We start from the raw sequence: 16,741 nt of genomic DNA on the forward strand, positions 1-16,741 counted from the left end.
TTTATAAAAAGTGTGACAAACCAATCATATTATTAGTTTTTTTTGTTAACTCAGACGGCTATATCTACATGACACTCTTGGTTATGACATGTCAATTGATGGTTGTTACCTGCCATACACTAAAATAACTTAAATGACATAACTATAAGAAGAATTTGGATGAGAATAATTTTAATGACAACTAAAATGACAATAAATAATTAAGAGATTAAAATACTAATAAATGATTAAATTTATGGACTAAAATTACAACATTCAATGAACAAATAAATAAGATCTTTTTAATACATAATAGCAATGTCAAATGTCAACTATCAATCGTCATCGAAATCATTTAGGCACAGTCCTTTGAGTTTACAAGAGGAAACTAACAATAAAATTTATTTATTATATGTTTACAAATTTAAAAACAAAATTTTAATTTTTTTATATTTCACGAAGTATATGTAACACCTAACAAATTGTATTCCCCCATAAAAAAAAAAAAAAATAGTGAGTTAAAGATAATCCCTTTTGGAATAGGGCAGTAGTAGCACTAGCACCGTAGCAGGAGGCAGGAGGCAGGAGGCAGGAGGCAGGAGGCGAGTTACCTTTTATCGTGGAGTGCAGCAGATTGAGAGCACTTGGTTACCCTTTTCACTTAAAAACAATGCGAAACCTTTTGTAGCCGAAGGCAAACTCAAATAACCATGTCCACCACCACAATCCCTTCATCCCTCTTATCTCCCAGCCTATCCTCCTTCAAACTCTCGTTCCCTTCCACCAAACTCCAACCCTTGAGTCCCCAATTCAGACGCAACCGTATTGGCTTTTCCTTTTCTTCCCCCACCTTCTCTCCGTGGAAGCGTTTCGCTGTAAACGACAACAACAAGGAGAGTGACAACGGCGATGTTTTGACTGGGTTGGATGAAGTGGAGAAAGAGGCGCGTGGAAATAGCACCATGCCCGAACGCTTTAGGTACCTCGCCAAAGAAGTTCCGAGTCTTCCTGTTAGGTGGCCATGGCTTGTGGGTCAGTCCCATTTCTCTCTCTCTCTCTCTCTCTCTCTCTCTCTGCATTTTCTTATTGAGGGAAATACAGAAAAAAATGATTTTTTTTTTCTTTTTTTCATTTTCAGCTGAATAATTAATTGTGTTAATCTGATTTGGAAAGTTATTATGAAGAATGGTGTTAGGCATTTTGTGAAGGTTATATTTGATTGAAGGGTAGATGGGCAAATAGGACTGTTTGAATTTTAGTACTGTTTTTTGCGTTTTGTGTACTGGTTAAACATTTTGCATACACAGTCATTCACGGACTGGGACTTTGATATACAAAATGATACAATTTTGGTGGATGATATTGTTCAATTCTGATGAAATTCAGTTCCAAATCTTGACAATTTTAGGGGTGCTGTAATTCTATACGATCTGTTGGAGTCTATGAAGCAGACTCTGACATGGACACTGGGGGACACCCTATACAAACACAAACAGAGAGATTCTAATGAAATGAAATGAAATGAGTAACATATAACAAAATATCTAAATTTATCAACCTACTATGTTTTTTCAAGTGTATTAGTTGTGTAAAGGTGACAACTTAAGTGTTCATGCCAACAAAATATAATTTTTAAATTGGACACCTAATAAGAAGTGTTAGGGTTTGTCGATGTCGGAAATGTGTCCGACACAGCGACACTCTGAACAAGAGAGACATCCGTGCTTCATAGGTTGGAGTAGTGATTATATAAACTATAAAGTCGATTGGAAGAGGTTATCATGCATCCCATGGGTGATGGGTGTGTATTTAGGTTTTTCCTCCACGAGGGGTTTTCTAAATCAAATAAAATTGTTGTCCAATTGAAACTGAAACTGATGAAATTAGAAAACCATTTTTTTTCGTTGTAGTTTGGTTTGATTTTCAGTATCTATTGTTAAAACTGAGTTGAATAAAGCTGAACTACACCTTTAATGTACTTATATCAATTTGAACCATTACATAATAGTATTTCAAACTTTTGATAATGGTAGTATGTGATTCCGTGGGTGTTGGGCATTTTGGTTATGCTTAAACTATGAGTTTAATGACATTAACAATACATAACCAATTAACACTATATGACTTTATTTACTATGAATGGTCCACATAATAATATTTATTGCTCTATTGCTCATTGTTATGTAAATATCAGTTTTAAGGGTTGATAATGACTTAATTGGTTATTAAATTTCACTTTATTTAGTTGTCAAATTAAAAACAATTTTTAAAGTCATAAAAATATTTAAAAAAATTGTTAACAGAACCCCATAAGATCAGTTTACCGTGGTTCATATTTTATATTGCACTCAAATCAAACCAAACCACAACATTTCTTTTTGGTATTTGGTTTGGATGGCTTTTTGTCTAAAAACTAAACTATACTAAATTGTGAACACCCATACACTACCTTATTGATGTTGTTTACAAATATGAAACTAACCTTAGATGTGGAAGTCAAAAGTTATATGCTCTTGGTTACCATTTAAAACATTTTTTGTCCCACTGTTTTGTTTCCTTACTGACTTGTTTCCTCTTTTATGCGATCATGTAATAATTTGATTTCACATCAATGTACAGTACTGGCTTTTCTGGTCTATGCTTGGAGAGCTGTTCTATTTGAACTGTCAAACTGGAAGAATGGTGCATTTGCAATTGTTCGTTTTTTAGGATACCTCTTGAAATATGCTTTTGCAGTAGTCTACCAATTCATAGGAAGTCCAATCACATTTTCTATTAGATGCATAGAGGATTTATTTTACACAGTTCGGGCTTCTTACTCTTGGATAATTCACAATGCTCCTGTACCAGACCTGACCATCATCATTATGCTGGCATCAATTGTTTTAGCTATTGGTGAAGCTACTGTACCAAACTCCATCAACGACCAACATAATGTTTTGACTGTATCTGGTCTTATTGGCTATGCTGCTGTTAGAGGATATATTTCTGAACTTTTTTTCTGGACCATTCTGCTTGGGGTGTATGCCTTTTCAAAATTTGTCAAGAAGAGAGATGATGTTTCAGCTGCAATGCCTGTTGCAGCTGTGCTTGCTGGTGTTGGGGAGCCTTGGGTTAGAGCTTTGGTGATTATTTCATACACTGCCTTAGCCATATATCAGTATTCCAAAACGTCCACAGGAGGGAAAGAAGTTGGAGAAGTTGAAACAAGACAGATGAGGCTTCCAATTCCACTTCTTCTTGCATCTTTTGCTATTGGTTTGCGGGTTGCTGCTAAGTGGGTTGGGTATCGGCACTTGACATGGATGAGCAGATGACTGCTGAGAATCGTGTATCTGTGTCTAGGAAAGAATGAATTCTGGTGGTCTATATAGTTGAGGTAGGATTATGATATGGATGGATAGGGGTTTATTTTGTTCTCCATGATGCAATTATTGTAGTGTTCTTTTCATGCTTTTAAATAAGCAGTGAATCACAAGGCTGTGCCTGAGAATATAAGTTCTTGTCAGACTTCAGTAAATGCATTTTGCAATTTTGATTTGTGGCCAGTGCAGCCTAGATCTTATTTGTCATACCAACATTGAGTTTTGTGTTTGAAATTTTGTAGAGAATTATTGGAATGAAATGCAAGAGAAAGTGATGGAATAGAAAAGGAATTTGGATTACCAACAAGGCATATAAATTATATCTCAAGTACAAACAATTCTTTGTAAAATAATTATTTTTTTAAAGATCTATTCTATTCTTGAATCTCATTGTTTAAGAAATTCATATGCTTTAGTTTACAACATGTAATATCTGAGTCAAATTTGAATTTTTATTAGGAAGTGTGTTTATATTTACTTATTTAGTACTCTTTCTTTTACATAAATTTAAGTGAAATAACTAATATAAATTTGAAAATTAAGACATTTTATTAATACACAATTAGTAGAAATGTTTTTTTTTTAAATGTAAGACATGGAGTCAAATTGAGATATTTTAAGATATAACTTAAGTCTGTTTTTATAAATTATCAATTCTAATTTCTAATATCCGAATATGTCTAAATTAAGTTCAAAGTCAAATCTAATTAATAAGATAACACACATGGTTAACACTATAAAGACACATGTAAGACCATCTTTAATGATGTTGATATAGACAATTTAATTTATATGACTTTTATTTTAAGTAATTCAAATAATTTTTTCTTTAATAAGTATTTTTATTCATAAATTGTTTAACTCAAAATTATTTTATTTATTTCTCTTATATTTAATACAAAAGTAAGTAACTCATGGATAATAGTTGTTTATATAAATAACTCTGTCCAATTTTTAAAAATTCAAAATCACATGTGACACATCAAAATATTTTTTTTAAAACATCCCCATTAAACTATTAAGTCCAATTTTCAATTGACAATAAAATAATTTCTATCTATTCATACATTAAAATCAGAATTATAGTAGTCATACATTTTTCATAATATTATTATTATTTTTTTCTATTTCTCTTGATCACTTCAACTATTTCCTCCAACATTTTCTTCTCTTTTTCTTAGGTGTCTTGTTTTTTATACAGAAACTACGGTTTTTTTTTCTATTTATATAAATACATTTTCTATTAAAATAAATATTTAGAGAAGTTGAAAAATATGTATAAATTATTATAAATCAATAAAATTTTGATATCTTAGTTCAATTGTTAAAAAAAAATAACATATACAATACAACCATTAAAAATTGGACTGAACCCAAATTTGGACGCCCAAACCCAACCCAAATAATTTAAATCGGGTCGGGTAAGACTTTCTTATGCTACAGCAACACACATTCCACCGTTGCAAAGACAGAAATTTTAGGGTTTTGGTGTGCCTATATAAGCCTAGCAGCGAATAGGGTTAAGCCGCACCAATTCAAAATCATCGACACTCTCTCGAAGTTAGGTTAGGGTTTAGGGTTTTCCTTCAATTTTTCGCAAAATGCTTCTCCGCACGATGCCTCCCGGGCCTCTCTGAAATCCCACATGACGTGAACGCCCCGATGCACGTGCGAAATTTCCGCCGTTCGTGTTGCAATTTAGCCCCAATTTTTTCCACGGCTGATCTGTGTCAAAGTAACGGCCAAATTTTTCCTCTTTTTCCAATTAGTCTCTCTTTTAGTTTCGATTTAGTGTGTTAAATGCTTACTGAATATTCGCCTTGCTATACCTTCAGCTTCTTTTCGAACACCACCACGTGTTCTCTGAAAACGGAGCTAGTCCTAAAGGCGCAAATTGAAACGCGGTCGTTTTCACTTTGGGGGGCGAGGGTGCTTCCTTTGTTCCTCCGAAAACAGCCATCACATAACTTACTACTCAATTTAGGGTTTATTTATTTGTTTGTCTCGGAATTTCTCGGCGATGATATACCTTATCCGCGCTTCTGAGTTTTCTCGATGAAGCACAGTTGGTTAAAATTTGGTTGAATTTCTTGATATGAGCCCTGCTTTGTGATTAAAACATGTTTTTTATGTTTAATTGTTTTCAATTTTACCTTACATGTGGTTTGCTTTATCAATCATTGGCTATGAGGATACATATATTCAGCTTTAATGCCAGTTCTGCTTCTGAAAATTTGTGATTGAAAGAGCTGTTTAATATCTCTGAGCCTCTCGATGATGTTATATTTAACATTTTTGTTTTTTTTAATGAATTTTTATTGAAATAGGGTATTATTTTTAATACTTGACATTTATTATTATGTGATTTGGTATTTGGTGTATATGAGATTGCTGATGATGATATAATCCACCTTGTTTGAGATGTTGTGGAGCCAAGACCCTGTTTACAGGGAGAACCTCCTTGGTGAAGCTACATTCATATGATATCAATGGATTTAACTGAGGCTTTATGCTATGAGAAAGTATACCCTTGATTTAACAAGGAAGCCTTATACCACTAGGAGAAGTTGTCTACATGGATTATATGAAGTCATTTAACACGGTTAAAACCCAAAGCTTCCGATTATTTAATCATACATCTCCCTTGATGATTTCTTCCTAGTGATATTTTAGACTAATAGTATTTCTGAATGACTTCGAATTTTACATATAGTTTTTGTTTACCATTTTGTATCTAAGAAATTATTCCTTGTAGCTTGCTAGAAAGTTACCTATTGTAAATTCACCAATGATGTTACAATCCAACTTGTTAGGTTGTAGTTGATCCAAGACCCTGTTTTCAGGGAGAACCTACTTGGTGTTACTACATTTCCAATGACAGCGACGATTGAACTGAGGTTACCTAGTATTTATATATTTGCTTGTGTTTATGGTGTTTTGGTTAAATTTTGATTTTTTTTTTTGAGTTTCACTATACCCTTTTCTTGAATAATTGGATCTGGGTCTGAAAAACTCAAAGATTGAGTGTTGTCATCAGCTTCATCTCTTGTTTAACCCACGAGATAGGAGTTAAATAACAGCACTACATATGTTTTAGAAACATTTTATAACATTTTGTGGATGTCTTTGCATTTTGCACTATTTTGAATGCTTGATCTTGAATGGTTAGTTATTTTTTTTGTTAAATTTATTCTATTGTAAGTGAGTTTTCTGTTGTCTTCTCATGATTACAATTTGTGAATTAGTAATCAGTATTCCTGTATTATTCATAATGTATACTTTTAATGAAATTCCGAACTCATGCTATTGATGTAAATTACTTTGAAGTTTTCTGTGACTCAGCGGTGCAAGAGGAAGAGGTATGTACAAGAGATGTCGTGCAGTATCTTTGTAGGGATAAGTGATTGAAGGTTGTGATGTGAGCTTTGCCTTGTGGTTAACAAACCATGGAGCCATTAAGTCAATTTAGAAATTAATAAAAAATTGAAATAATGATATTATGTAAAAAAATTCATAAGACAATTTTTTTATATGTATTTATTTTTCTTAAGTATTGACAAAAATATTTAAATTATATTTAATGAATAATTAAGTTAATAATATTTCTTTGAGATTGTCATGTGAATGCTTTTTCCTAGATTTTATAGAAATGGATATATAATATAGAAAAGTGTATGATATATACAACTGATATAACTTTCAGAAAATTATAAAATTGTAAAATTATTTTTACAAAATTGTAAAGTTATAATAATAATGAAGGTGATAATGCCCTGTTTTATTTCCTTTTCGGAAGGTAAGAGAAAAGATAAACTTGAAAAAACATGAAATTTTTTGTTAATTAAAATTCAAGTTTAAAACTCATGTAAATAACTTCCTTTATTCTATATTTAATGAATATATTTTATCTCTTAAAAAACTTTAAATTGTAATTTAAAATTATAAATTATATTAATCAGTTATTTTATTTTATTTAATAGTTACTAAATATTACTAATTGGGTCACTCTTATCCAAATTCATGTGGTTTGTTTGATTAAAAAAGGCTTATTTCTATTTTGGTTAGCTTTTTTTTGAGTCTAATCTGATGCTAATTGCGGGTCGATCCCTGAGTTTAGGTCCTTTTGTCAGATCTAGAGTTTACATATTGGCATCAGATCTAGAGTTTACATATGGTACTCCGCTTTTCGAAATAATGAGAAGTATAACATGCTGAAAGTTCAGGAAATATATCCACTGTTAGAAGGACCCAGATATCTCTTGAACTTCAATCTGTATTCAATTTGAGGAGTACAAACCTAAACTTGTTGATGAATGGAGTGAACTACATCTGTCTTGATGATGATTGAAAGGATTTGGTTAATTAGTAAAACCAAGTGTCCAAAGCTTGTCGTTGATAAGTTTCTTGACCGCCAAATGAACCAAAAACTAACCAAAAATATACCCTGATTTCCAATAATGTTGTGACACATCTAATACTCAAAGCCTCCATGATTCCATCAGGGAAGAGTATTCCAGATTTGTTGTACTTTACATTGAATTAAAAAAATATAATTAACATTTTATAAGTTTTTTTAATTTAATTTTATCGCACTTTTTTTTTAGAGGAAAATTTTATCATATAATTTAGTAGTATAATTTAGTGACTTTTAAAATTAAGGGAGTGTTTAGATAGAGTATTATTCATGGACAAAAATAAAGTGACTGTTTGAAAGATGATCTCTTTCAAGCGGAGTTATTTGGCCGACAAAACTAGTCTCACCAACTGCTGAGCATTTTGCCACCTCAAGATAACTATCATAAGAAAAATTAATACAGCTTCGATTTTAAAGTGTTAGGATGGAGAAATTTAAAATTTTAAAAAATTTTAAATTTTAAGAATTTTAAATACATTAGTTATACGTATTTATATGTATTTTTTTATATGTTCACATTTGATCAATATTTTATAAACTTTTTTGAAATTTTAAAATTTTTCATTTATCGTAAAAAGTATTGAAATAATGAATTTTAAATTATAAAAATTTAAATTTTTAAAATTCTTTATTCAACTTTATAATTAAGAGAGAATAAGAGAATATAAAAGATTAAATTTAAAATGTAATAAATTTTATAACAAAATATATAATTAAGAGAGAATAAGAGAAAAGATTAAATTTAAAATGTAATAAATTTTACAACAAAAATATATAATTAAGAGAGAATAAGAGAAAAAAAAAATTTAAAATATAATAAATGATAAAATGGAAGAACCAACTCGTGGAGTAATTGGCATGTGATAATTTGTTTCAAAGAATAACTTTTTTCCCAAAAAATATTGGACACATTTTTTTAATATACATTTTAGTATTAAGAGATTTTTTTTAAAATGAGAAATGGATTTGAATTAAAATGTGATTTTCAATCAGAAGGAAAGAAGTATGTATATTCAAAAAATTTAATCCTCAAAAGGATAAATATGTAATAAATATATTCGACCGTTTAACTTTCGGTGGATAGGTATGTGATATAGAGGGATGAATTTGTACGAAAATATCGTTTTGAACGAAAATATTTATAATTTTTTATTAGAAAAAATGTTATTAATTTTTTTTGAACTTAAAGTATAGTACTAAAATGTGAATAAATTATTATTATTGAATGAAAATGTCAATAATTTTTTTTATTGGACCTAAATATTGGTGTGATTCTATTAGATTAGTTTGATTAAAAATTTTGTTTCATTTAAGAATAAACTATAATTTTAGATTAAATTTTCGTCCTTCTTTTTATCATTATAAGCACAACATTATAACAATTACTTAAAAAAATATATTGACAAACATAATAATAATGATAATATTGATTATCAATCATAATTTATCTTTCACAATAGAAATTATTCAAAATAAATATGATACAAATTTACCAAAATACATCGTGCATCAATCAGTACAAACTTTTTCAAATTATAATAATTAATTAATATCTATTATAAATAAAAGATGAATACATTTCATATTTCACTTCTTTAAATCTTGATTATTTCATTAGTGGAATAAAGTTAAAATCTGATAATAAGAGAAGTTAAAATCTTCATTATTATGTCCAAGAAGATTTAATCAAATTATATCCAATTGTTAAAAGATAAAGTGAAACTAACATTGATTCAATCAGGAGATCACATGTTAGGACTTACTACCACCTATGTATTCGATCCTGTTTAGCTTTGATTGAAGATTGTATGGTATTTGGTTGAGACTTGCAACTGTAGATCATTACTTGTTTCCCCACAAATTGTTTATGCATTCCGCATCTGTTAATATTTAATATTGCTATCCTCATGAAATAAGAGCAATTAATCATCAAGGAAGTCTGACTTTAAATCTTTCATATTCTCAACCCAGCCTTTATAAGAAGTCACAACTTGGATAAAATCTCATCTTCCAAGTTCATTTGCAGAGCAAAAGTTTACGGGAGATGGGATAGAAGTTCATGTTGGTTAATTTGAAAAATCCAGATGATACTGGATAAATCTGAAGTCGTGTATAACACTTTCAGATTGAATCAAATTTCGGGGTTCAACCAAAATTGTTCAATCGGATAAAATCAGAAGATTATAATTCAAGAGTTTTGTTTTGGTCTTGAAAACAAAACTCTTGAATGTTTTGTCACCCGTTATGCTTTCTGAACCAGAATGATTATTTATGATAAAAGAAAATGTGGTTTTTGGCGGTTGATGGAAGTTATTTCTTTTTAAAAATTGCCGTTGATGGAAGTTTTAGTAACTTCCATGTAACTTCCAACCGTTGATGGAAGTTTTAGTAACTTCCATGTAACTTCCAAATGCCTAAACCGAACATCTCATTATTACATTAAAACAAGCGTGCACTCTTATTTTAACATAATAAAGAGATCAATTACACTAAAATGTCCAACAAACCTCCCCCATTTTAGTGTAATTACCGATCAAATCACCAAAGTCATAACATACAACAAACTACTGCATAAATGAAATATCGTGACGATTGAATTTCATCTTAGCAAATTACACGTTTCAAATATTCGAATATCAGGGTGTCACTAAGGATTGAACCCTTTCTATTCATAATAAATACATGAAGATAATTTGCACAATAGTTTATAACATTACTCTTGCTCGACACTAGTTTACTAGCCTGTGTCCCTATCCTTCATAAGCATATCAAAGCCAAGTCCCTGTTCTTGAAGCAGCTAAATTTCATGCTTATATAGGTAGTTCTTTTCTTTCTTGCACCTGCAAATGCAATTTTTCAAAAGAACCATTGAGAAGTTATACTTCAACCTCCTTAACTTGCAGAATCGAACACATACCTTTTGGGATACTTTCGATGATGTGTTCCAATCTCTACATGTTAAGCTTTCCACATTGAATTTAGCACTTAATGTCATATTAGATGGGAATTGGGTATCTTAACATGAGAGATTTCAGATGGACTTTAATCCTAATCCCACAGCCGACCTTTTCACGAGATCTCTACTTAACCCTTTGGTTAAATGATCGGCCAAATTATGTTGAGTTCTCACAGCCCTACATCCCCAAATTTTGAGATAACTCAAATTTGGTGTCTTTTTGTGCCAAAGTTCATATGGGGTAACCTTATTCCTTTTGTTAGGAATTCGGTTCAACAAGTAGCAGGCTGTCAACATAGCCTCACCCAAAATCCTTAGGATAACATGGAATTCACCATTTCTTTCAAGGTTCTATTCTTCCTTTCGGCTACACCATTCTATTGTGGTGTATAGGGAGCTGTAGTTTGATGTATTATTTCAGTAGATTGAAAATAAACCGGATCATAATACTCACCTCCCCTATCCGTACGAAGAGTTTTGATTAGCCCATTTTGATGAAGTTCTACCTCTTTCTTATAAATTTTAAATTTATCAAGAGCTTCATCTTTTGTATTTAATAAATATACATAACAATACCTTGATGCATCATCAATAAAAGTAACAAGATATTTTTTATGACCTAATGATGGAGTAGCATGCAAATCATACAAATCACTATGAATAAGGTCTGAGACTTTAGTCTCACTTTTAACATCCTTAAAAGGTTTCCTAGTGGTCTTGGTCAACATGCAAGTTTTGCATTTTTCAATGTTCATATCAAAAGGAGGAATCATACTTGTTTTTGACATATCTTTTAATCTTTTGTAATGAACATGTCCTAATCTAGCATGCCAAATTTCTGATTTTGTCATATTAGTTATAGAACTACACGAGGCCATACAAACAGATTCATGAACAAAAGGAACATCAATGTTTAATTTAAACATTCCATTACAACGATAACCAAATCCAACAAACGAACCATGTCTTGACAAGATGTACTTGTCACTTTCAAGTACTTGCTTGAAACCACAATTATTTAAAACCATACCAGACAATAAGTTCTTACGAATACCAGGTACAAATAAGACATTATCCAAATACAAACTTTTTCCGGAAGTAAAAACTAAATTCACACAACCTAATCCTAGGATTGGTTCAGTTGCAACATTGCCCATCTTCATAATAGAGCCATCATCGATTGGTCTAAATTCCTTGAACCAACGATAATCTTTGCACACATGGCTTGTTGCTCCCGAATCAAACCACCAAGCAACGTCATCATCCTGCACATAGAATGCATCAGATATTAGTGATACATAATTTGAATTCATATTCAAATTAAAATTATTCACTACAATCTGACCTTGTTGCTTTTCAGGATCATTAGACCCACTTGGACCAGCCTTGTTCTTTCCTTTGAACACCCGGCAATCCCTCTTTAAATGACCAGGTTTCCCACACTTCCAACATGACAATTTTGTCTGTTTGTTTGGACCTTTGTTCTTATTTCCTTGAAATTTTCGTTTGTTACCTTTAGCATTGTAATTTTGCTTAACTGTTCTACTTTCCTCTACCATATTAACGGAAGAGGAACCTGCTACGTTTTTATCATTGACTTTGTTAATTTCCTGAGCCCTCAGCGGCTCCTCAATCATGAAATGACTACCAAGTTGAACCAGAGTCAACTCTTCCTTCTTATGTTTCAAGGTATGCTTGAAGTCTTTCCAAGAAGAAGGCAATTTATCAATTATAGATGAAACTGCAATGGATTCATCCATTTTCAAATCATGTTGAGTAAACTGACCCAAAATCCGCAGCAGTTCATTATATTGTTCCATAACAGGCCTCGAATCAATCATTTTGTAATTAAAGAAATTACTAACTAAGAATTTGTTACTTGAGGCATCTTCTGCCATATACTTGGATTCAAGAGAGTCCCATAATTCCTTAGCAGACTCAACATTTTGATAAATATCAAAGAGAGAGTCAGACATACCGTTCAGAATGTGTCCACGACAAATGTAATCGTCGTTCTCCCATTTCGAACGCTTCCTTGTTTGATCCAGAGTTTCGTCTTCCATAAACACCGACATCGGTGTACTCAGCACATACACCACATTCAATGTTGTCAAGAGAAAGTGCATCTTCTTCTGCCATCTTCTGAAATCCTGCCCTTCAAACTTGTCCAACTTCGCAAACTTGCTTGTCATCTTCGAACTATCGTTCGTCATCTCGAAAGATTTGATTCAATCTTTTGTTGGTTAATTTGAAAAAATCGAGATGATACTGGATAAATCTGAAGTCGTGTATAACACTTTCAGATTGAATCAAATTTCGGGGTTCAACCAAAATTGTTCAATCGGATAAAATCAGAAGATTATAATTCAAGAGTTTTGTTTTGGTCTTGAATGTTTTGTCACCCGTTATGCTTTCTGAACCAGAATGATTATTTATGATCAAAGAAAATGTGGTTTTTGGCGGTTGATGGAAGTTATTTCTTTTTAAAAATTGTCGTTGATGGAAGTTTTAGTAACTTCCATGTAACTTCCAACCGTTGATGGAAGTTTTAGTAACTTCCATGTAACTTCCAAATGCCTAAATTGAACATCTCATTATTACATTAAAACAAGCGTGCACTCTTATTTTAACATAATAAAGAGATCAATTACACTAAAATGTCCAACAGTTCAAACAGGATGCCAGGTTGTCGTTGTTAATGACAAGGATATTACAGTGAAGGTGAAATCAACGGGAGATGTTTGCTTAGTGTCACATGGGTTGATTGTCTATGTGATTTTGTGGAGGAAATTATAAAAAGATAGAGGAGAGAAGAGAGACAATATGTACGTAGAGGAAATAGAATTATTCTATTCTAATTCAAATTGTTCTAAGCAGTGATACAATAAATAACAAAAGATAAACTAATTAGATAACAAGATATTAGTAAAACAGAATATTAAAACTAACTTGCTCCTTAAAGATAAGAATCACTTATTCACTAGCCTAATCCATTAAAATTGACTTATTCCTACAATATAAGAAACCAACTTATTTAATAAATTATATTTTAAAAACTGAAAAATAAAATATTATGGAGTTACAAAAATATATCTTCAACAACGGTCTGGTCAACATTTCAACTCTACAAGTTATAAGGGACTTTATGGAAGAAATTGGGCAGGTGCTGCTTCATTCCATGCACTTCTGAAATGTTTTTTGCCCCACCCTTTATTCTTGTGTATGTGCGTGTCAGCATGTGCACGTAGTGAGGAAGGTACTCCAGCTTTTTTAGTATATTACATCAGATCCAACATGTAATCAATAATTTTCTCTTGGCTTATAATCACAATCAACTATTGTATGGGTAATCGTATCCGTATAAACGAGAAGTGCAGACTAAAAGGCATGTACTAGCAACTAATGAATGGTTGCGTGTGAAGGGATGTGAAGATGTGTATGCCATTGGTGACTGTTCTAGCATAACTCAACGTAAAATCATGGTATTTATTCTTACTTGTAAGCTTATTTAATATGGCAATGTGCTGCATCCTATCTGATCGAATACAGATATGACCAGCCTAATTGGGTTTTGATGAAGCCATTTGATTATTTCTGATTAGTTCAACAAAGTTGTTACATGTACTTAAATGCTATAATTTCTATCATGAGATGAGAACTGAGGAACTTATGTCACCCTAAGACAGTTATGTAAATGACGATTGAATTTATCTGTCATAATTAACTTGTTACCTTGGTTTCTAGGATGATATCACATCCATATTTGAGGCTGCAGGCAAAAATAACTCCGGCACCTTAACTATTGAAGAATTCCAGGAGGTGATGGATGACATTATCTTAAGATATCCACAAGTTGAGCACTATCTAAATCAGAAGCATCTGCATGATTTTACCACTCTGGAAAGATTTACAAGGGAATGAAAGCAAGGAAATAGACATCGAAGTGTTTAAGCTGGCCCTTTATCATGCAGATTCACAGGTGAAGAGTCTGCCAGCAACTGCACAGGTATACACCATTTCGGCAGTAACTTAATGCTTCCTTATGCAGATGCTTTTTGCTGTCGCATATCTTATACACAGTAAGTTTTTAATGTATCGATATATCTAGGTTGCTGCCCAACAGGGTGCATATCTAGCTAGATGTCTTAACTGCAGGGATCATGCTGAAGAGAATCCTGAAGGTCCTCACGATTTAGCGGATCTGGACGTCATAAGTTTCTTACCTTCAGGTAAACCATGTACTTCATGTTGCTTATAGTTGTGTTTCCTGTATTTTCTGTCTATGGAGTGGTTTGAAGATATACTTTTGTAACGGCATAATATTTTATTTTTTCAGTTTTTAAAATAGGATTTAATAAATAAATTGGTTTCCCATATTTTAAAAGTAAGTCAATTTTAATGGATTAGCCTAATACCTTCGCATAGCGAAGAGCCTCTGGGTAATGAGGTACGAAGTTTTTAGCCTAGCCAATAAGGATTCCTATCATTTTGTTATCTAATTAGTTTATCTTCTGCATTGTATCGTTGCTGAGAACAATTTGATTTAGAATAGAATAATTCTATTTCTTACGCATACTTATTATCTTTCTTTTCTCCTCTGTTTTTTTATAATTTCCTCCACAAAACCAATCGAAAATGCAAGATTTTGTACAGTATGTGAATAAAATGCCAGGGAAATCCAGTATAACTGTTAAGTTGGTCACTAATCCCATTATGTAGTGATTACTTCAAATTTGAAAGCAGAAGTTGATAAGAATTAAGAAACACTGCCGTGAAGGGATTAGATGTCCAATTAGGCAAGTTGTGCACTCTATGGTCTACTCAATGTCACTATGTAAATAAGATTCTTGACAACAAATAATTGCTTTGGTTGATTTTTATGCCATGGCATCCCTATGGAGGACCTTCTTCCACTTCCTGAGATGAAGCATTTTGTTTCTACTTGAAAGTTGAAACCACGTTCGTATGTTGGACTTTAAGGTCTGTTACATATGAGGCCTATTGCTCAACTGTTCAAGCAAAATATAACAATTGTGATTTGTTAAAACGCCTGTGAAAGGATCAATTTTTATTTTTTTTTGGGTGAGCCTGGGGCATCTCCTAGCCAATAGCCAAAGACTACTTCCTTGAGATATTGAGATCCATTTAGTAACTAACCACCCCCAACATATGCTTTTCTATGCATATGGACCTATGGATCGAACCCTTGACCACACGCTTAAGGGGCATGGTTATTTGTCAACTGTACAACACTATGTTGTTAAAATATTTGACCATAACTAACATGCACCTTGTTCAAGCTATATTTTATAATAAGATATGAAAATAACATCTAACCAAAAGATAAAGTATCACATATAATGATCATGATTCAAAATTAAACACTAATTGGGTTCAAAGATGTTTCAATAACCATTTTGTGTTAGTTTTTTCTCTAGTTAAAGACATAATATAATAGGTAATGATGTTTTTATGCCCTTTTCTTTTGCTTGCTTTATCCATGACTAATCAGTGAGAGGTTGGTTACCTTACCTGTTAACAAAAGGTATAGGCATTTGGGACAATTTGCTCCACTGTGTGGGGAGCAGGCAGCTGCAGAACTTCCTGGAGACTGGGTTTCCATGGGCCACAGCACTCAATGGCTTTGGTATTCTGTATATGCAAGGTAATTAAAGATATGCAAAGCATACTTGTTTGACACAGGGCAACTAAGTTAAGTTATGTGCATAACCAGGTACTTTTATCTAATAACTCTTCTGTTCAACATTCAGCAAGCAAGTGAGCTGGGCCACAAGGGTCTTGGTCATGTCTGATTGGACAAGAAGGTTCATATTTGGCAGGGATTCAAGTAGAGTTTAATTTGACACCTTCTTTCCCTCTTGTTAATTTTTGTACCTAATGTATAGTGATATATGTTGATTGAACAACATTTTACTCCATCCTCGATTGGAAACAGTTTGAGATCAACTGTCATTTGATTTTGGTTGAGTGTTTCCTTTTACAGCTTCCATTTTGCATCCATATATA

At 32.1% G+C, this 16,741-nt stretch overlaps 1 protein-coding gene, 1 long non-coding RNA gene, 6 other non-coding genes and 1 pseudogene across 8 annotated transcripts; all 9 read left to right on the forward strand.

Annotated features, from left to right (window-relative positions):
• The first annotated feature begins 478 nt into the window (after positions 1–478).
• Positions 479–3,519, forward strand: LOC100819518 (uncharacterized). Its single transcript, XM_003527409.5, has 2 exons — positions 479–1,011; positions 2,599–3,519. The coding sequence occupies exons 1-2, from the start codon at positions 690–692 to the stop codon at positions 3,294–3,296; spliced, it is 1,020 nt and encodes a 339-aa protein (XP_003527457.1). The 5' UTR covers positions 479–689; the 3' UTR covers positions 3,297–3,519.
• A 1,272-nt stretch (positions 3,520–4,791) lies between these two features.
• LOC106798983 (uncharacterized) lies at positions 4,792–6,435 on the forward strand. The gene is made up of 2 exons (XR_001388826.3): positions 4,792–5,079; positions 5,180–6,435. It is a non-coding gene; the product is annotated as an uncharacterized lncRNA (long non-coding RNA).
• Positions 4,954–5,094, forward strand: LOC113002034 (small nucleolar RNA snoR134). Its single transcript, XR_003267562.1, has one exon. It is a non-coding gene; the product is annotated as a small nucleolar RNA snoR134 (small nucleolar RNA).
• Positions 5,360–5,447, forward strand: LOC113002032 (small nucleolar RNA U36a). Its single transcript, XR_003267560.1, has one exon. It is a non-coding gene; the product is annotated as a small nucleolar RNA U36a (small nucleolar RNA).
• LOC113001999 (small nucleolar RNA Z223) lies at positions 5,523–5,617 on the forward strand. Its single transcript, XR_003267530.1, has one exon. It is a non-coding gene; the product is annotated as a small nucleolar RNA Z223 (small nucleolar RNA).
• Positions 5,735–5,850, forward strand: LOC113002004 (small nucleolar RNA Z278). The gene has a single exon (XR_003267534.1). It is a non-coding gene; the product is annotated as a small nucleolar RNA Z278 (small nucleolar RNA).
• Positions 6,129–6,243, forward strand: LOC113002005 (small nucleolar RNA Z278). Its single transcript, XR_003267535.1, has one exon. It is a non-coding gene; the product is annotated as a small nucleolar RNA Z278 (small nucleolar RNA).
• LOC113002027 (small nucleolar RNA snoR97) lies at positions 6,328–6,434 on the forward strand. Its single transcript, XR_003267555.1, has one exon. It is a non-coding gene; the product is annotated as a small nucleolar RNA snoR97 (small nucleolar RNA).
• Positions 6,436–9,422: 2,987 nt separating the features above from the next.
• On the forward strand, positions 9,423–16,573 carry LOC100816662 (external alternative NAD(P)H-ubiquinone oxidoreductase B1, mitochondrial-like; annotated as a pseudogene).
• The last annotated feature ends 168 nt before the right edge of the window (positions 16,574–16,741 follow it).

Source organism: Glycine max, chromosome 6, assembly GCF_000004515.6.
Source record: "Glycine max cultivar Williams 82 chromosome 6, Glycine_max_v4.0, whole genome shotgun sequence".
Classification (NCBI taxonomy): Eukaryota; Viridiplantae; Streptophyta; class Magnoliopsida; order Fabales; family Fabaceae; genus Glycine; species Glycine max.